This window comes from Malaclemys terrapin, chromosome 11 (genome assembly GCF_027887155.1).
Source record: "Malaclemys terrapin pileata isolate rMalTer1 chromosome 11, rMalTer1.hap1, whole genome shotgun sequence".
Lineage (NCBI taxonomy): Eukaryota > Metazoa > Chordata > Testudines > Emydidae > Malaclemys > Malaclemys terrapin.
The window spans coordinates 12,856,346-12,876,530 of NC_071515.1; the positions used below are offsets into that span (position 1 = coordinate 12,856,346).

Sequence of the window (20,185 nt, forward strand, 5' to 3'; positions counted from 1 at the left end):
GAATGAAAGGACTTAGCAGGAGGGGCAAAACATCTCACTGACTAACCCATCTCTGTCCTGCAATGGAAACCTCAGATCTTGCACTCCATTTGGATCCTACAATGTAAAGCAGTTACACCCAAATCTTCAAATGCATTTAGGCTCCCAACGTCCACTGATTTCAATTCAAATTGAGAGCCTAAATACCTCTGAGGATCTGGGCCTTAGTGTCATTGTGGCATTCAGGAGTACCTTTCTCATTGCCTGGACTGTATAAAGTACAAGGCATTAGTCTCATAAGTAAAAACCTCCTACTGGAGAAATTTTTTTCTCTGGAATCATAGATGTTTAGGTTCCAAAAGCCAAATTCATTGCTTGCATAAGCAAACATAAATCCACAGAATTCAGTGGATTAATTTTGCCCCGTGCTTCAAGTAATTCTGACTGCCTGATTAACTTGCAAAGTTGCAATTTTTCAAAAAATGTTATCGACCAAAATCCTCTATATGTGAATACTGCTTGCTTAAGATATCTAACTATCTGATTTTTGTGTACAAATGCATGTTTTTGCACAAAGAAGCAACTGCATATGCAAAATTATAGAGACCATTTTAGAGACTACCACTGAAAATATTGTCAAGAATGTGTTGGATCCAGTGCTCACTGAAGTCAGGGGCAAGATTTGCATCCACATCTCTGGCCACTGGATCAGGCCCAATGAAGGGTGTTTTTGTGAATTCTTCAGTAAATTTGTTTTCCACTTTGTTCCACAGAGCCTGTTGTCCCCAACTGCATTCAGTTATGCAAGTCAGTACATTGCTCGTTATGAGGAACAGGGCATAGGTATGTAGGGCACATATGAAACTAAGTTTTGCTCCTTCATGACTGTGATACTTCATCAACATATTTCACAATATATTCTTTATATCTTTACTTCAGGCCTGCAATGGGACAATATGTATAGCTCACCAATGACTGGCGACAATACTTCTTTTGGCTGGATGTGCTGGCTAATTCTGATAGACTCTTTCATCTATTTCATTCTGGGCTGGTACATTAGGAACGTTTTCCCAGGTAAGAATGCAAAGGATTACAAGCATCTGCCATGCAGTCTCTCTTGAAAATTATAAACCAGCCCTGGCGGATTCCAGAATTCATGGGAGTGTGTAGAGCTGTACTCGGAGGCACCCTCCACTTGTGGATCACGGAGGCGCGATTTGCTTTTTAATTTTATGTGACACAAAGTAATAACTTAGGGGGTGTCCCTGGGTTCCAGTTGTGACTGGGTATCTGAGAGGAGTAATGAACCTGTGACAGGGTGACGCAGTAGCCTAGAAAGGGTTAGGGGGTCCCTGTCGGTCACATGGCTAGGTGGGCTATCTAGGAAGCTGGGCTGTGAAGGCTGCGTACTCTTTTCCCCTGGCTGATGGAAGCAAGGGAAAAGCCTTTGGGGACGTAGCCAGCATTTGTCAGTGGAGTTGTTTTATTTTGTGTCCTACGTCTCCTTTCATTTCACACAACAACTGAGGCAAGGGGCTTTAAAAGACTTCAGTGTGGTGTTTGTTTCCCTTCCCTGGCTGGTGAAAGGGTCTATCAGTGCACAGACACCTACAGTGGGCCTGGGCAGAAAAGTAAAGTGCTCCATCCATCTGACTATGAAATTACTCAGGATAATATATTACCCAATACTTCCTACTATGCAATCAGAGAAAAATCCTGTATAGGAGTTACCAATAGTACACGTGGGCATCAAGGCGAGAATAAACTCCTTTGGACTTTATCTTTGCTATTCATCAGTGCGCAGTCGCAGCTAGTACTTTCTGTATGACGCCCACGAGCAAATACTTTAATTTGTTTCTTTCCTTCTTTTTTTGTTTGTTTATGGTTGCAGGAAAATATGGCATGGCTGCCCCATGGTATTTCCCATTGCTCCCGTCCTACTGGGCCGAACGCTACGGTTACATACCATTATGGAATGAGAAAAGATGCAGTCTCCTCTTCACCAAACTCTTGCTAAGAAAAGAGGCTGCATTCACCAATAAGATGTGTATGTGCATACTAGAATTGTTAATGATGGTAATCTAAGCAAGAGCTATATGAAGCTACGTTTACAAAGGGGGGCGCCATGTCGTGTGTAGGCAATGTTTGTCCAGAGGGCACACTTAACAAGTCCATTCCTGTTCTAGAGATATTGCTGGTTGCAGTGGTAGCCCAGTTTTTCAATGTAAGGGATATCTCTGAAACCTTTTCTTATCTAGAACCAGAATGACCTGCTCTACCATGTCTATGTGCAAACTTGACACTGGCACATGCAATCTTAGAAGTGTGCACCCTAGTTACCTAGTTTGGGCATGCAAATGCAGGTTTGCCTTTAGCAAAAGGGATGCGTGTATTTAAAAGCTTGCTAGGTTTACCTAAGATACAGAAATATGGGTTGCTTGGTATTTTTAGCATGCCCTATGCTTGTTTTAGGGAATATCTTAAATTCTGCAAAGTTGTGCTAATATTATTTAGTTAACTACAGGCCTAACGAAAAACCCCTTCCATTGACTTCAGTGGGTGATGGATCCAATCCCACAACTGCTATCAAGCCATAGTGCTTACTGCCTTGAGAAATCATATGAAAATCAGTGGGACTCTTCTCACTCTGCTTTGTAGCAAGTGTTTTCAGGATCAGGACCTAAGGCGTTATGTCAGACAAGGGATTACGGGTGGCAGGACATAATTCCATATCTGTTTCTTTTAATCAGTTTGTAACATAAACTTCTTTAGTTTGTCTTCAGAAGCATCTGAGCTCAGAGCCAGGATCTGCTGAGTTTTAGTCCTCACTCTTACTCCTCCCTGGGGCCTAGGGCAAGTCACTTCACCTCTTTGTAAGGCTGCGTCTACACTAGAGACCTTACAACAGCAAGCTGTACCGCTGCAGCTGCACCACTGTATGGCCTCCCATGTAGCCGCTCTATGCCAATGGGAGAGAGAGCTTCATTAATTTCATATATAATTGAATTAAACCACCCGCAAAGAGCAGCGGTAGCTATATGGGTGGGAAAGCGTCTCCCACTGACACAGCTCTGTGCACATCGGTACTCTGTGCTCCTGTTGGTGAAACTTACATTGGCCGGGGGTGTTTTTTTCACACCCCTGACCGAGAAGAGTTTTACCAACAAAAGTGTTAGTGTAAACATAGCCTCAGTTTCCTTGTGTGTAAAATGTGGTTAACACTGTAACCCTTCCCTACCTTCCTGACAGGGGTGTTGAACAAACTGATTGATTAGTGAAGATGGGTTAAACACTTCATGCTTATATAATGCTTTTCGTGTTCCTAGGGTGCTTATTATTTCAAATAATGGCTTTTTATAATATGAACAGGAATAGCAGCAGCTAAAATAATGAGAGTACAATGCAGACAGTTAAATTAGCATCATTATTACTACTAATGATAATAATTAATTTTTACAAAAAAGTGCCTAGAGGCCCCAACCATGATTGGCCCCCACCCCCAGCGAAGCCAAATGAGAGACAGGCCTTGTCCTAAGGAGCTCACCCTTCAAACAGACAAGAAAACAAAGTGGGTGGAGGTAAGCAGAGGCACAGCAAGTGGAAGTGTCTTGAGCAAGGTCGGTCATCAAACCATGAATAGAGCCCAGGTGTCTTGACTCCCAGTTAAGTGCCCTACCCACTCGACACACCCTGCCTCCTCAGACTGATGTGTATTTATTGAGCATTATTTGCATTAGGTGGCATGGGAGGCATGGGCATGGGGCCACTTATAAACAGATTAATTTGTACTGGTATGTGTTGTTATAAGTTGTAGAGAGACAAAGGCAGGGGAGATAATATCTTTTGTTGGAACAACTTCTGGTGGTGAGAAAGAGACTCTTTTGAGCCTCACAGAGCTCTTCTTCGGGTCTGGGAAATGTAGTCCAAGTGTTACAGCTAAACACAAGGTGGAGCAGATGGATTAACATAAGTAGTTAACACACATTTCCGGGGCCATTCAAGGTGAAATGGCCCATTGACAACCCTCCAGTCATAGGGAGGAAAGGAAAGGGTGTGAGGGAAAGGCAGCTTGCTGGGAGGTGGGGGGGTTGCGTGGATTATAGATTGCTGTAATAAGCCATAAATCCACTAGTGTCTCTGTTCAGCCCGTGAATTTTAGTGTCCAGCAAAGTTACAAATGTAGACTCCCAGGCTTGTCCTTGGAAGGTGCTGTGCAGGTTTCCTTTGAGGACGAGGACTGAGAGGTCCGATATGGAGTGATCATTTTGTGAGAAATATTCTGCCCAGGTGACAGGGTGCTTTTGTCTTTGATCATTTTCCTGTGAGAGTTCATTGGAGAGCGCAGTGATTGTCTGGTTTCACCCACATCGTTGGTGTTGGGGCGTTTAGTGTACTGGATGAGGTATACCACAAGCTATGATAGCCATGTGTAGGACCCATGGACCTTGAAAAGTGAGTTGCCAGAGGGTATTGATCATCATAGCAGTGGAGCTGTGTCTGCAGTTTTTGCATCTGTTGTTCTGGCAGGGTCTGGTGCCGCTTTGAGTTGCTGTGTCCTGGTCTGTGGGGAGCTTGCTTCTGAGGATGAGTTTGGAGAGGCTGGGGGTCGTTTGAAGGCCAGAAGAGGGGGTTCAGGAAAGATGTCTTTTAAGATGTGGTCCCCATTGAGTAGGGGTTGTCTGGGTTCCAGTGTGGGGTGATAGGACCAAACACGGCTACAACACCGCATACAATAATGGACTTTTTAAGCTGTAGGAAGTTAGAGGGAGAAATATTGGAACATTCAAAAATGATGCAAATACCAGGAAATGTTCCCAAGTTTTCAGCTGACAAGAATATACATTTCTTTATTGTTCTTTATAAAAAGCCCTATACCTTTTCTCGAGAAAAAGGTCCATAGCCTCATATATAAAGTCATCGGTTATCTCTTCTGATTCTTTTTTTAGATGTCAAAAGTGCCCTTCCTCCTAACCTCGAGCCTGAACCCCCCAACCTCACCGTGGGAGTCTCTCTTCATGGAATAACAAAGACCTATGGCTCCAAAGATGCAGTTGAGAACCTCAGCCTGAACTTCTATGAAGAAAACATCACCTCCTTGCTGGGGCACAATGGAGCTGGAAAAACAACGACAATGTACGTCTCTTTGAAGTTTGGTTATTTGATACTGCATTAAATGGGTCTGTGTCACTAGTGAGGATGAGTGAAAGAACAAATGGGAATTCTCAGTGTTATAAGGGCTGGATAAGATGTCTTCTTTGATTTGGTCTTTTTGTAATTATCTTATATGGTGTGCCTTGCTCTTTGTCTGTCCCCTCTGTTATAGATAAGGGTGTCTTTCTATTTTGGAGTCTGACAGTACCGGTTAAGAACATTTTAACAGGGGAAAGTGAGCTCTCCTGATAGTGAGAAAAAGGAATGAAAAGCCATAATAGTCATTGGATGCTTCCTAATCTAATGGCATTCCTATATTACACAGCACAGCCGTGGCTGCAAGTTCAATGGCATTTTGGTGCCCATGGCAACTTGCTCCCGAAAGCAGTGGTTGATTGGCTCGTATCCCAGGCTGCAGCAGTATTGGGAAGAAGCTTAATGGCTGCATATTCAAATGAAAAGCAAATGAGTCTGCTGGGCTGGGAAGAGCAATGGGATAATCTATTGGCCTTTCAGTTCTGCCAGGTTTGCATGTTTTCATTTTTAGGATTTTTAAATAACTAATCTTAAAACAGACCTGTAGGACTGGATTCCCCCTGCGTCCAAGCTGTGCTCAGCACTATGATGGGATGATGTACCCCTCAGGGAACAGTTTACACCTCTGGAGCTGTGAGCTGGTCTGTGCAGAATCCAGGCATGAGTAAAAGCAGCAGGGGTTAGAGCAGCCTAAGGAATCATGCATCACAACAAGAGCAATGTAGCACAATGGAACTCCACCCCACAATTGACATTCATCTGGCTCCCCAAACATGCCCCCTGTGCTGGACTAGGATGGAGTCTGATTGTTCCAGGAGCAGCTCCATCAGTCACACAGGTGTCTAGGGTAGAGTGTATGAAACCCAGAATTCTCCACTGTAAGTCCACCTCTCTGGAGTCCTATGCTGCAGCCTTCACACAAGGCCCTCCTTCCTCCCTTCCACAGCACCCCAGCGATAGGCTGGAACCAAAGCACAGCATAACAAACCGTGCAACGACTGAAAGGCCCAGGAATGACTAACATGTAGGCGTTACACGGGCAGTACATTAAGCTGATAAGTAAAGTTATCCCTAGGAGGACTGAACCCACAAAGGCAGACACACTTTATGACTCAGCAGATTACAAATTCATCCTGTATCCTCCGAGAAGCTCACAGTGACAGACGGTGTGAGAGTAATCGTAGTGACTTCCTGGAACTTGACAGCTGGGGCAAATTCTGACGGGGGTGAGCGGGATCACAGGTTCCTTTCTTTTCCTTTCTTAAATGCAATTAAGGGAGGGTTTGGAGTCCCAAGGGAACGAAGAGCTCGTGCGCAGGGCTTAGTAGCAGCTGGGAAGGCCAAGGGGTAGCTTGAGAAATAGCTTCTCCTTTTAAACCCTATAGGAAGTCTTTGAAAGCGACCAATATTGTCTAAGTAGTCATTCTGGGGAGAAAGTACTTGCCTCAGTTCCATTGGGTATTGCTGGGTAGATAATTATTTGCCTGAACTAACCTACTGGATAGAGACCTGCACTACATGAGGCGCTCATTGTAGGTATATTGCCTGGAAGTCTACGATTTGCTCTTTTTCTTGCTAAGAATGGCAGTGAACTCTCACTTTCAAAGCCAATGTGGTTACCAGCAATTTGGAGGTCACTAGATAGCGCAGCTAAAACTCTCTAAAATTTAGAGTGATCTTCACAGTGTTTTTTTTCAGTAACTAAACAGCAGCTCGGGGTCCATATTTATCTAGGTGTGGGGTAAGCCCGGTGGCCTGATGGCAGAGTAATGTGCTTCCACCAAGAGGATCTGAGTTCAGAACCTGAACTTTGGCCCCTCGACTCTGGGCCAACAGACCCTGAGTATGTTGCCGGTATAAAATAATCCTTTTATGGGCTCCCAGCTATCTCGGAGACAAAGAAGCAGAGTCGACGGGCTCTGAAGGGAGCTGTCTTGTTCTCATTGGCTGAAAGGAGCGTTGCCATGACGTGGAGTCTTTGTGATTGGCAATGGGGGAGGGATAAAAAGGCGAAGTGGGGATACCTATTGCTCCATTTCTCTTTACCTGGCTGCACAGGTCAGTCCAGTCTTTCCTCATGCTGTAGGCCCCCAGAGGCATCTGGAACTTCCCCTTGGCAGCTGGAATGTGTCTGCCTTGCACTAAATCAAGGAGGGTTAAATTAGGGGTCCTGCTAGGGGAATTCTGCTAGGCGCTCAGTGGAGCCCCTGGGGAACAGAATCTCCGCATTTGTTTACACCATTTTCTTTTTTCTCCCAGATCTATTTTGACAGGGCTGTTTCCTGCATCATCAGGCACGATATTTGTTTATGGCAAAGATATCAGGACCAATCAGGACCTCATCAGGAAGAACATGGGTGTCTGTATGCAGCACAACGTGCTATTTAGTTACCTCACTGCCAAGGAACATTTGCTGCTCTATGGCTACATCAAAGTCCCACACTGGAGTGAGCAGGAGCTGGATGAGGAAGTGAAAAGGTCTGATAATGGGGATGTCACACTCCCTCAGCATATGTCACCTACAGTGTTCTTGCATGTTAACGCAGAGTGTTGCTATCAGAGTCACCACAAGCTGTTGGACTCAATGCAGGAATCACTGGGTAAAATTCTACAGCCTGTGTTAAGCAGGAGGTCAGGCTAGTTATTATAGTAGTCCCTTTTGGCTAAAATCTTTGGATCTAGGAAAACATGGTCCCTGTCCCAAGGAACTTATAATCAACTGTAGATAGTCTTCTTGATGAGATTCCCCATTATGGTTCCAGCTACTTTGCACCACTCCAGAGACAGGGCTCCAATGAGCCAGCTACAATGGGTTTATAGCTGCTTTGTGTCACCAAACCATGCAAAGCATCAGGAACGTACCAGTGAATCTGGCGCATTGTGTTCTCCAGACGCAGGATCCTGCCCTTAACCTTGACATGTCAGATGGAATTTTTGAAGCATCCTAAAAAAACAACAAAAAACCCTGTGTCTGAGCTACATGTTAAACTATCATTCTGCATTATGACAGTTCTGCGTAGCAGTCCATGCCTGAGCAGTTTTTCATTTGCGTTAATGTTGCTTGATGCATTCAGATTCCCTTCCTTTTGCTAAATAACTGAACTGCAGCCTTTGGGGGCTTTTTGTGTGTTTTGAAGGACTCTGAAGGATACTGGCTTGTACAACCATCGTCACAAACTAACTGGCTCCCTGTCAGGAGGGATGAAAAGAAAGCTGTCTATAGCTATAGCTTTCCTTGGTGGATCAAGGGTCGTAATCTTGGATGAACCAACCACTGGTGTGGATCCATGCTCTCGGAGGAGTATTTGGGAGATTATATCAAAAAATAAAAAAGGTACTGTAAAGAGAGTCAGGGTAGCGTTTTTCAAATGCACCCAAGTGATTTAAGCTCCTAAGTGGCTACATCACTTTTGAAAATGGGACTTAGGGTCCTTAGTTACTTTTGAAAATGTTACCCAAGATTCTTACACATGAAAATCCAGCAGCAGTAGCCACATTTAGAAATGGGGGCACTGGCAGTAAAAGTTACCCTTGATGCTAATGGCGGGATTAGGGTTAGTTGGAAGATGGTTGGATGTTCAAGAATGGGTGTGCACAGGCTTGGCTGAGCAATTGTCCCTCATCCAGGCTCTGATCCAAAGCTCATTTAAGTGAATTAGAGTCATCAGTGGGCTTTGGATCAGGTCCCCAGTCCTTGCAAAATATTTCCAGAAGAATTCTAATCCATTTAACAATGAGGGAGCAGTTTTCTCAAAGTCTTAATTCATTTAACAACTTCATGAAAGGGGCTTGACTGACAATCCGCATGATTCATGCCCGATGTTGTACTAGCACCTAAGTAACTGGTCTGAGGGCTGAATGTTTCAACCAGGCCAGACTCCTTCTCCCTGGGCTATGAAGTAGCAGCAGGACTGCTCCAGGGGCACTACTCCAGCCATAGGGATGGATGAAGCGCCACAGCCCAAGCACCTCTGGATCTATAGTTAGTGGAAGATCCATTGGTACCACCTTTCTCTGCCTCTCCAAAAACCTCCATGGACTATGGGATATGGAGACCACAAAGAGCTGGGCTTTGTGGGGAATAGGGTCTTTTCAGACCCTTGATTGGACCCTGTTCTCTTCTGCTAAATTCATTTTGAAAAATTAACTCTGCCATAGTACTAAGGGGAGCTTTCAGTTTCTTCCTAATGTTGCCTCTTAATCAACTCCACTATTAATTCTAGATGTATACATATGATATTCTATGCAGTATCCTGTAGCCCTCATTTGACTGTGTCTTTTCCCTGTACCACATATTTCAAAATCTCCATTTATTCTATCATGTGTCTTTGCTTTGATTTCATATGCATTTTCCAGGCCGAACAATTATTCTCTCTACCCATCACTTGGATGAAGCGGAAGTTTTGAGTGACCGAATTGCGTTCTTGGAACATGGAGGACTCAAATGCTGTGGGTCTCCATTCTATCTCAAAGAAACGTTCGGTGATGGATACCACCTGACTCTCACTAAGAAGAAGGTTTGTAACTGTTGGAACTGAAGCAGTTTAGGCTGAAATTTTCAAAAATAACTGGTGGTTTTGGTTGCCCAATTTGAAATACCTTCAAGGGGCCTGAGTTCCATAGTATAACAGGATTGAGAAGAGAGAAGCAAATAATGGCATCCCATAAAAATCAAGTGCACTATAGAAAGGTTGGTAGAAGGTCTTATCTACATGGTGGAAATTGGCCAGAATAGCTATTCTGGAATGCCTTCTCATGTATGGATCCTTTATTCCAGATTAAAAATGATATTATTCCAAAATAAAGTCACTTTTATTTCAGAAGAGTTCCCACTCAGGGAATTATTCTGGAATAGCTACAGTGGAATAGTTATTCCACAGTAGCTTTGCCAATCTGTGTTTCCCCAGACGAGCCATAAGTGGTGGAGTGAATCAAAATGAAATTTTGAGTCCTGATTCAGCACTTAACCACACTGGGAAAAGATAAAGGGTTTATGGGTGCCTTCCAGTCACGTGGATGCTCAGGTGGGGTACAAAAGGAACAGGAAGCTGAGTCAAAGGGGAATTTAGGGAAGGGTGAGTCTTTTCTCCTCCTGGCTGTCTAAAGCAGGGAAAGCCTCTGGGAATCTTGGCCCAGTGTTTCTCAGATTTCTTAGCTTGCGCTCATGCTTATGCATAAAGAAAGCTGGAAGGAAGGATTTCCAAAAGCAGATGAAGGTCCCACATTTAAAATCAATGGGAGTTGTGATCCTGACCAGCCTCGGTGCTTTTGAAAATCTCAGCCTAGGCCAATGGGGCTTAAGCACTTAAAGTTAGGCATGTGCTGAAGTGCTTTTCTGAAAGGGGGCCTTCGTGAGCAAGGTTTTATTCTGGTATGCTGGGGACAAGAAAGAAAATAGTGGGATGTAATCAGAAAATAGAGAAATTCCCCAGAGGGTGGAGGATTTCCTTCGCCATAGCATCCCCACTTCTGATTACCAAGTAGCTGACCTTATTACTCCTGAGGGCATTCCGCGCCAAAAAATATTAAAAATTCTGCGCCAGAAAAATAAAAATTCTACGCACAATATTTTAAAATTCTGCAAATTTTATTTGTCAAATAAATGTGGAGGCTCCAGCATGGCAGTGCAGAGCACAGGCCACTGGCTGCCCAGAGGTGGGAGATCACTGTGCAGCACCCTTTGGGACATGGACTCAGCAGTGAGGCTGCATCCAACCCTGACACAGCGCAGGGACTGGTCTTGCCCCAGAAACACCGCAGGGCCCTGCCCCTCTGTGCCAGGTGCACCAGGTGTGGGCAGGCAGGCTCAGCAAGACAGGATCCAAGTATGGAGGGGCTTAGTGTGGGGGGGATCCAGGTGTGGGTTGAGAGGGTTCTGTGTGGGGCAATCTGGGTGTGGGTGACACAGTGGGGAATCCAGGTGCAGGGGGGATCTGGATGCACAGGGTCCTGAGTGAATGGTATTGGGACTCTGCAGGGGTGTCCAGGTGAAGGTGGTTGGGGATCAGCAGGAGGGGTCTGGGTAGGGTGGCTTGTCAGGGTGGTCCAGGTGCAGGGGGAGTGGGGCTCATGGGGGGGGGTTCTGAGTGTGTCGGGGGGTGAGACTCGGCAGGAGAGTCTGGGTATGAGGAGGTCTGGATGCACAGGGGTTGGAGCGAATGGGGGAGCAGCTCCCCGTACAGGAATCCCTCCCCCTGCAGCTGAGGAATGATGGGTGCAGGAAGTGGGGGTTCGGGGAGTTTGCAGAGCTTCCTTCAGCCGCGGGAGAAATCTGGTGGTGGATCTGACCCAGCCTCAGATGCCGTGGAAGGGAAAAGGAAATCCCATCCTCCCCTGCCCAGCCAGGACTAGCATCTGAGCCTGCAGGGTAGGAGCCACCAGCCAGGTCTTCCCCAGTCCTGCCTCCTGACCCCACAGTGATTTACCTCTCTGCCAGCTGCCCTGGGCCCCCAAAACATACTGCTGGGCAGGGTTGCTTGACTGCTCTTGTATCTTTGCTTTGCTTCCCTGTCAGAAAGTCATTTTTCTGCAGGGAAGCAAAGAAATTTGTGTGGGACATAAATTCTGCACATGTGCAGTGGCACAGAATTCCCCTAGGAGTAAAGTCTTTTAGAGGTTCTGTGTTCCTTCTGACAATGAAATGCGAGCTTCAGTCTCCATCCTCCTCACTCCACTCTCTGCACCTGTGCTGAGGTCTATGATGGTCTTCCAGCATAAGCCATTCCATCCACAGACTGTCAACCCTACTGCTATTGCTAAATGATACTGGGCCAGCTAAAGCCCCCATGCCCCAGGGGCTGAGTGCTGGGCCAGCTCAGGGAGGAAGAGACTAACAAGGGGCAGCCTCAGAGCAGAGAGTTCTCTAACTAGGCCATTGACCCAGCCCCTGTGCCCCCCTGAAAGCTGAAACATAGACGTCCTCCATTCTAAAAGAGGAACAGAATATCATGGGAGGTTAACGGCAAAGCTGCCTGTCAAATGTAAATTCAGTAGTTCGGAGAAACCGGCAGTGCGGAGAGTCCATGGGAAATGTCTTCCCTGGAGCGGAGTGTTATGCCACTTCACAGAGGAAGAAATCTGCTATTGATATTATGGTAGCAGCAAAAGCCCTGCCAGGCAGGGTACTTTGCAGACATGTGGTGAGAGACAGTTCATGCCCCAAAGAGCTCACAGTCTAAATAAATAAGAGAGACAAAGTAAATATTATTAGCTCCATTTTACAGGTGGGGAAGTGAGACACAGAAAGCCTAAGGCCCAGCTCCTCAGAGGGACATAGGTGCCGAACTCCAATTTAAATAAATGGGAATTAAGTGCCTACCAACTTTTCAAGATCTAGGCCTAAGGGTATGTCTACACTGCAGCTGGGAGTGAGCTGCCCAGCCTGGGTACACAGACTAGCACGAGCACGCTGAAAATAACTGTGTGGACATTGCAGCTTTGGCAGAGACGCAAGGGGTTGGGTGGGTTAGAGCTCAGGTGGCTAGTCTGTGTCTCTGCTGGAGCTGTATCGTACACACAGCTATTTTCAACATGCGAGTGCTAGTCTGTCTACCCAGGCTGGGCGGCTCACTCTCAGCTGCTGTGGAGACATACTCTAAGTGACTTGCCCAAGGTCACCCACGTCTATGGCAGAGCTGAATCTCGAACCCAGATCTCCTGCGGCCCTGTCCAGTGACTCAGCTGTAAGACCATTTCATCTGCCTTTGATAAAATTGGAATCTCGTATCTTGAAGATGATCGGTTCACATTACACTTGCAGATAAAGTCATGGGTTAGGAGGCTAGCACCCCTGATTGATATTTGATCATTGAGTAATATATTCTTTTCTTAGTGTCCAAACCAGACCCTGACAGAGGAGTATGACACCTCAGCAGTGACCTCCCTGATCCAGTCACACCTCCCAGAAGCTTATCTCAAGGAAGATGTTGGTGGAGAGCTTGTGTATGTACTGCCGCCATTCAACTCCAGAGTCTCTGGAGCGTATCAATCTCTTCTGAGGGCTCTAGATACCGGCTTGAGTGATCTCCACATTGGCTGCTATGGCATTTCCGATACCACCGTGGAAGAGGTATGGGTTCAACATCTTCTAGTTGTAATTAAATGATATGGAGTGTTGGTGATTAACTTTCCCAAAGATCTATAATTCTGCTTTGGGGCCAACCAGCGACACGCATGGTGGGTTGTTGGGTTTTGGTAGGTTAGTCGGCTGGCTTTTTTCCCCCCCACTGAGTTTTGTGCTTTGTTGCAGTTCTATTTTTTTTTTAAAGTCCAACAATGAGAATGTTCTGGCTCACCAAAAATTCCCACCTCGCTCAGTGTTTTTCAATATCTTCTTAGGAAAAGAGATGATGGGGGTGGGGGAACGGGAGTGGTGATGTGCTACTTAACTTCTTTTGGCAATCCCAATGAATCAGGGTGTTTCGGCTGAAACAAGCAGAGTGAGAGAGTTCGTAATATTGACATTTTGTATGTTGTCCATTATGCTTCAGGGTGAATACCATATAGGCCACTCAGAATGACTATCTCCATCTATCTGTCTGCAAACTCACAGAGACAGTGCTGCATCGTTTCCCATTCAGAAGCGTTAGTTCACTAACATAAATGTTTTCAGATGAAAGAGTAAATTCTTCAGAAACTGATGGGGGCCACCGGAGAGGCATTGGTTCAGGTGCCCAGTCTGACCCTTTGGACTCTACAGAGGCAAAAATAATTGGGATCCCCAGAAAGTGTGTTTTCTCTATCCCAGCCAAAGTCACTGTGAGGCTAGTGTTGAGAATCTGCTGGCATTTCTTGTGAAGATTTATTTCCCACTGCTGAATCATTAACTCCCAACAAACACAGGCATTCAGCTAAACGTAAAGTAATTAAAAAAAATTAAGGGCTAGGTTATCACAGCCCTTTCCTGGCAGTGCAGTAAGGGGGCAAAAGGCTCCCATTGCCCCCTTGAACAGATCTCCCTGGACTTGTCTTCACTGCAAAGTTAACTCGACTTAACATGGGTGTTGCCCATCCCCACAAAACCCCCTAACTTGAGTGCTTTTAACTTGGCTGGCCCAAGAAGCTGTGTCTTCAGTAGGCAAAGAAGTGTGTTCTTAACTTGAGTTCATGAACTTGAGGTAAAATCCAAGGCAATTTGTGGTTTTCACATGAGTTAGCAGGTCAAGTTAAAAGCTAGGCTTCCCAGTAATCCTTAACTCGACTTGCTGACTTGTGTGACAGCCAGAAATTGCCTTGTCTTCACTACGATTTCACCTCAAGTCAAGAACGCACCATTTTTGCCTAGTAAAGACAAGACTGAAGAGGGTATAGGGTAAAACCTGAGTGAACACAACTTTTCAGTTGACCACATGACCACTCTGCCGTGCAGATACCGCCTATTGCCATTCGAGTGTTGCTAGTCTTTCAATGCCTTTCCACAATTTCCCTCATGTGCCCAGACAAGTTCTTCTGTAATTCACTGGGGAAAAGTTTAACCGTGGTGCTAAGAATCATGGAATGTGTCCCCAGAAGTCGGCGTGCTACACGTAAGTTGGTGCAACGCCAGTGCGGACACAGCAACTCGCGTGTTATTTCACAGTGTGGCCTCTCACTCGAACTAGGCTACTCAAGAAAAGTCACTTGAGTGTAGATAACTCAGGATAACTCCACAGTGAAGGAAGGCCCTCTCAGTGGGGCAAGCAAAGGCTTCTTACTCAGTATGCCCCACTGCAAGTGAACAGGCAGAGAGGGAACCCAGAGGGTTGGAGACTCACTCACTAGCCAGAGTAACTCATAGGGTGCACAGTAAAGAGGAAGCCACTCATAGACTTTAAGGTCAGAAGGGACCATTATGATCATCTAGTCTGATCTCCTGCACAACGCAGGTCAGATTCTCACCCACCCACTCCTGTAACAAACCCCTAACCTATGTCTGAGTTATTGAAGTCCTCAAATCGTGGTTTAAAAACCTCAAGGTGCAGAGAATCCTCCAGCAAGTGACCCGTGCCCCACGCTGCAGAGGAAGGCGAAAAACCTCCAGGGCTTCTGCCAATCTGCCTCAGAGGAAAATTCCTTCCTGATCCCAAATATGGTGATCAGCTAAACCCTGAGCATGTGGGCAAGACTCACCAGCCAGACACCCAGGAAAGAATTCTCTGTAGTAACTCAGATCCCACCCCATCTAACATCCCATCCCAGGCCATTGGGCCTATTTACCTGCTAATAATCAAAGATCAATCACTCTATCAAAAGGGGCAAATTTACACCTCGTCCAGAGCAAGGAGGACAGCAGGGAGGGGACTTTAATTCAGAGGGGCGTCTCTGAATCTCACAATGCCTCATGAAGGCCTGAATGATAAGGAGACAAGCTGAATGGTAGTTCTGTTTTGTTGTTATGCTAGGGAATGATTGTAACTTGGAATATTCTTCTCTTTTGTTTTCTTGTCCTGTAGGTATTTCTTAACCTGACTAAAGACCTGGAGAAAGACAAACAGCATGATCCTGGATTGTCCCAACAGGTGCCTGGGCCCAGTGGACTAATGGACAGCAAGGAGATGTCTCTGAGCACTGATAGCTTCACTGAAAGAGATGGTACTCATTTAACGCGATTTTATTCCCAATTTATACCAACTGTAATTAATGACAGCTAGACTGAGCATCGAACACATTGTCTCCTTTCTTTGGTTAAATACAGACCAAACTTCAGCCAACCAATTATCATCTGTCCAATACAAGTACAGTACATAATAGTTTTATAACAACACTGGTTTCTTATTGTCTAAATCACAAAAGAAGTCCTCGATGTATTTTTTTACCCACCTTCTGTTAAATAAGTCCCTCCTTAGAACACAGGATTGGGACTCAAGAGAACCAGCTTCTATTCCTGGCTCGGTCCTTGGCCTGCTGGGTGACCATGTGTAAGTTATGTCACCACCCTGTGACTCACTCTTTTCATCTGTAAATGGGGACAATGAGACTGACCTCCTTTGAAAAATGCTTTGAGCTCTATTGATGAAAAGTGCTAGATAAGAACTGGGTATTATTATTATTTAATCCAATCAAATACAGCTCTCGGTAAAGGTGCAAATGTGCATCTGAGTGTAATCACCATAACGGATGCAGATGATTATTTATAAAAATTAGACCAGGCTCAAAGAAACTACCTGGAAAGACCTTTAATTTTGTGGAGTACCAACACAACTAGGGCAGAGTAAATGCATTAAAGATTGTGAGGTGATCAGATAGCACAGAAGGGGGAATGGGGGCAGCATATAAGTACTTAAAACAGGTAGACAGCTCGGTTCCTCTCACACACTGACAGGAGTCTATGCAAGAGAGGTGTGATGTAGTGACCTGATCTTGGGGTTCCTGAGTTCTAATCCCAGCTCTGACACTCTGGCCTTGGGTAAATCATTTAGCCTTCTATCCCCAATCTCTCCATCTGTAAATGGGAACAGCAATATTTACCTACCTCACAGAGGTGTTGGGGGGTTGATTCATAACTGTGAAGTGTTTTGACAATGGCAAGTGCTAAGTGGGGTTCTCTTTATCATGCACAGACCAAGCCCTGGTCAGATCAAAAAGGGTGACCGGTTTGCCACTGCTGCTCAAGAAGACAACGGCTGTTTTCATTAAGAGGTTCCACCACACCCGACGGAACTTGAAAGGCTTTTTTACTCAGGGCATCCTACCCGTGATCTTTGTGACGGTAGCCATGGGCCTCAGCACACTGAGAACTGAGGTGGCTGAATATCCAGAACTCCACCTTTCTCCCTCCCTGTATGGTTCCTCAGGGCAGGCAGATTTCTTTGGGTAAATCTCTCTTTTTTTATTATTATTAAATCGTTTTACCGATTGTTTATAAAATGGCAGATTGTGCTGTCAGGAGAGTGACCAAGCAAATCCAGTGGACAAACGTTACACAGAAAACCATGTAATAATAAAGTCATATTCCTAGCAGGTCTGTCTGGGAGAACAGTTTTGCTAAACCCAGCAATCTGAAAACTTAAAAAAATAGCTTGAATAACTTAATATCTCTCCCTAGAAATTAACTCTGAAGTATGTGCTCTAAGGTGTCTATTGTATTTGTCATTGAAATCCACTTCTGACAGCAGCCATCTTGCCCAAAGGGATATATTTCACTTCCTTGTTGTAATGAGAAGAGGGGGTGTACCTATTCCCAACCCTGGGGCCTTCAGCTCCAGGCTACAAGATTACAGGTCTGGGACTCATGTTGTGGGCCCATCTGCCGCTCTCTTCCCATCTTCGTAAAAAAGCAGAGGCTCCATTATCTAGGCCTCACTTAACCAAACCTCTCAGTTATCCAAAGGTTAGTCATGTCTCTTCTCCCACCCCACACCTGAGGTTTGATTTCAGTATGTAAGCCCTTCCCTATTGAAGCCTTGGGGTCTTCCTAAGCATAAAGACTTCATTATGCTTAAAACCAGCCCCCGACTTCTCCAAAACCTCAATTACTCAAATGAATGTAATGTGCAGCTTTCTAATTCAATAATGACGTTTCCTGGCTGTCTCCAGTAGACCTGGTCCTTAAGTTAGAAATACCAAATTCAGCTCAAGCCTTCTCCCCACTGCTTTGTTGCTCTTAGAGTTCCTACCTTAGCACCGCTCATGTCCTCTCTTTCTAGCCAACTGCTATTTGGGTGGGGTGGGGAGCCAAAGCCACCTGCCTCAGTGAGTCAGCATCCTCCATTCCCAGCATGACCTATTCCTGCTAACAGGGTGGGTTGTTTCAGGCAAACACTGCCAGATAGATGGGTTTGGAGGGAGGCTCTTCTTTGAGTGGACTAGAGTATTTTGGCTTCACAGAAGATGGGGGAAATGATGGAGGTGAGAATGGAGACATGTACCTGTTGTAACTACATTACCTGAAATCACAGTAGATGGTTCTCATTTGAAACGAAATTCAGAACAGACATAATTGTATATGCCAAAGCGACCCCTCTCAGGCCTGAATTCAGCACAACACTGAAGCATATATGCAGGGCCGGCTCTGGCTTTTTTGCCGCCCTAGGCAAAAAAGCCACCCGCCGCCCCCAGTGCGGCAGGGGAAGGCGCCAAGCCCGGCCGTGGGCCCGCAATCCCCGACCGGCCAGAGCGCCGGGAGCAGGGCGGAGAGCCCGGCCGAGGCTCTCCGCTTTCCCCAGCGGCCAGAGCGCCGGGGGGAGGGCAGCGAGCTCGGCCAGGGCCCCGCTCTCACCGAACGGCCGGAGCGCCGGGGGGAGGGCAGCGAGCCCAGCCGCGGCTCTCCGTTCTTCCTAACCGGCCGGAGTGCCGGGGGGAGGGTGGCGAGCCTGGCCGGGGCCCCGCTCTCACCAAATGGCCAGAGCGCCGGGGGGAGGGCGGCGAGCCCGGCCGCGGCTCTCCGCTCTCCCCGACCAGCCGGAGTGCCGGGGGGAGGGCGGCGAGCCCGGCCGGAGCCCCGCCGCACTGCCCCCCTCCAGGCGCCGTCCCAAGCACATGCTTGGTGGGCTGGTGCCTGGAGCCGGCCCTGCATATATGTAACTTTAAGCATATGAGCAGTCCTGTGGAAACCAGTGGAACGACTCTTATCCTTAAAGTTACTTGCAGCACCAGGGCCTAAAATAATTCATTTCCAATCCTTATTTCTTTCAGTGGATGGGATTTTACTACTGGGTCCATAATGAAAGTACCTTTAACACGTCTCTCTTTCTTTGTTAAATCTTAGGAACTTTAATGAGACCACAGATGCTTTAGTTGCTTCGATGCTTTCTTTCCCTGGAACAGATAACACATGCTTGAATGAAAGCAATTCGTAAGTAGTTCTTCGTCTCCTTCTTTTTAAATTCCTAATCTGTAAAAAGGAAATGACATAAAATTAATAACTGTCAGGTATTAATAACATCCTTTGATCATCTTCAAAGTGCTTATACCCTGGAGACACATCAAAAAAAGCTTCATCTTTTGCCAGAGTTCCCAAAGATAGACTCACGTTTTGAAGCAATCTGATTTTAAAACTCCTTAAATTTATGAAGAAAATCAAACTGTGCTAAACTCGAAGGACTAGATTGTGCAGCCCACACTCACTGTGGTGAGCACTTACTTCACTGAATTTACTCACATGAATAAGTTCTCATCATAGGTGGTAAGGGTTACCCTGTAGTAAATATAGACCAGTACTAATACCTTGGGTACTACTCAACATGAGGAAGCCTATCACAGTCTAGCCTCGGAGGCCAGGTAAACATCCAAGCTTGAAAGCTCTTGTATCTTTTGGCTGAGTGGGCAGAGGATGGGGTTACCTGGGATTTTACTGCTCAGTCTTCAGGGGGTCAGTGCAGTAGCTGCTGATAATTCCTGAGTGACTTAGTACATTGTGTGCCGTGCAGAGAAATATTTGTGCTGCCTAGACACAATTTGTCAGCCATCAGAGGACTATCCAATTAATGCAACATCCCTGAGAGCGGGGTTGTTTCTTTTGTAAGATAATTTTGGCCTCTTCATGTTAACTTCTTAGGCTGCTTGCTAGGGGATTTGAAGCAGCCTCACCAGGCTCTTTCTGAGAAGTCTCACACCGTAATTGCTAGAAACAGATCTAGCCAGAACCATTAAGGAACAAGGCCAAGCGCCTCATCAGCAGAGCTAAGCAACCGGAGCCCCCAGTGAAGTCAGTAGGAGCTGAGGGATGTTCAGCACTTCCCGAGAAGCACCCTGGCCCAAGGAAAAACAACAATCTCTGCTATGTGCTACGTATGCTCTGTCATCTTCATTCCATTCACTAGGACTCTGCCATCATGCAATTACATGTCGCCTGCTTGCCTGTATACAGAAAACCTCAGGGTAACGTGTGCTCATTTTCAGGGTGTGTTTGAACGACAGCATGCTTGGCCAGTGGGTATTCCATGGAAACCAGAGTACTAGATATTCTGTGTGCAACTGCACAGACAGCAGCCAGGTAAAGTTGAGTTAAACCTTAATGGGGGAGAGTAAATTTAAAACACTCAAGTGGTACCTAGTATCCTGGGACCACATGGCTCACAGACCTGGCATTGTGCACTCATTA

The 20,185-nt window shown here is 46.0% G+C and overlaps 1 protein-coding gene across 1 annotated transcript in view; it reads left to right on the top strand.

The window, feature by feature from the left end:
• The window catches only part of ABCA12 (ATP binding cassette subfamily A member 12), a 132,721-nt gene that overhangs the window by 76,157 nt on the left and 36,379 nt on the right, over nt 1–20,185 (top strand). The window contains exons 26-37 of the mRNA XM_054044866.1: nt 753–822; nt 919–1,053; nt 1,871–2,026; nt 4,926–5,112; nt 7,426–7,644; nt 8,304–8,500; nt 9,523–9,683; nt 12,998–13,234; nt 15,597–15,735; nt 16,704–16,956; nt 18,851–18,937; nt 19,984–20,077. Of these exons, the coding sequence (XP_053900841.1) occupies nt 753–822; nt 919–1,053; nt 1,871–2,026; nt 4,926–5,112; nt 7,426–7,644; nt 8,304–8,500; nt 9,523–9,683; nt 12,998–13,234; nt 15,597–15,735; nt 16,704–16,956; nt 18,851–18,937; nt 19,984–20,077 (1,935 nt within the window). The remainder of the gene's footprint in view (nt 1–752; nt 823–918; nt 1,054–1,870; nt 2,027–4,925; nt 5,113–7,425; nt 7,645–8,303; nt 8,501–9,522; nt 9,684–12,997; nt 13,235–15,596; nt 15,736–16,703; nt 16,957–18,850; nt 18,938–19,983; nt 20,078–20,185) is intronic.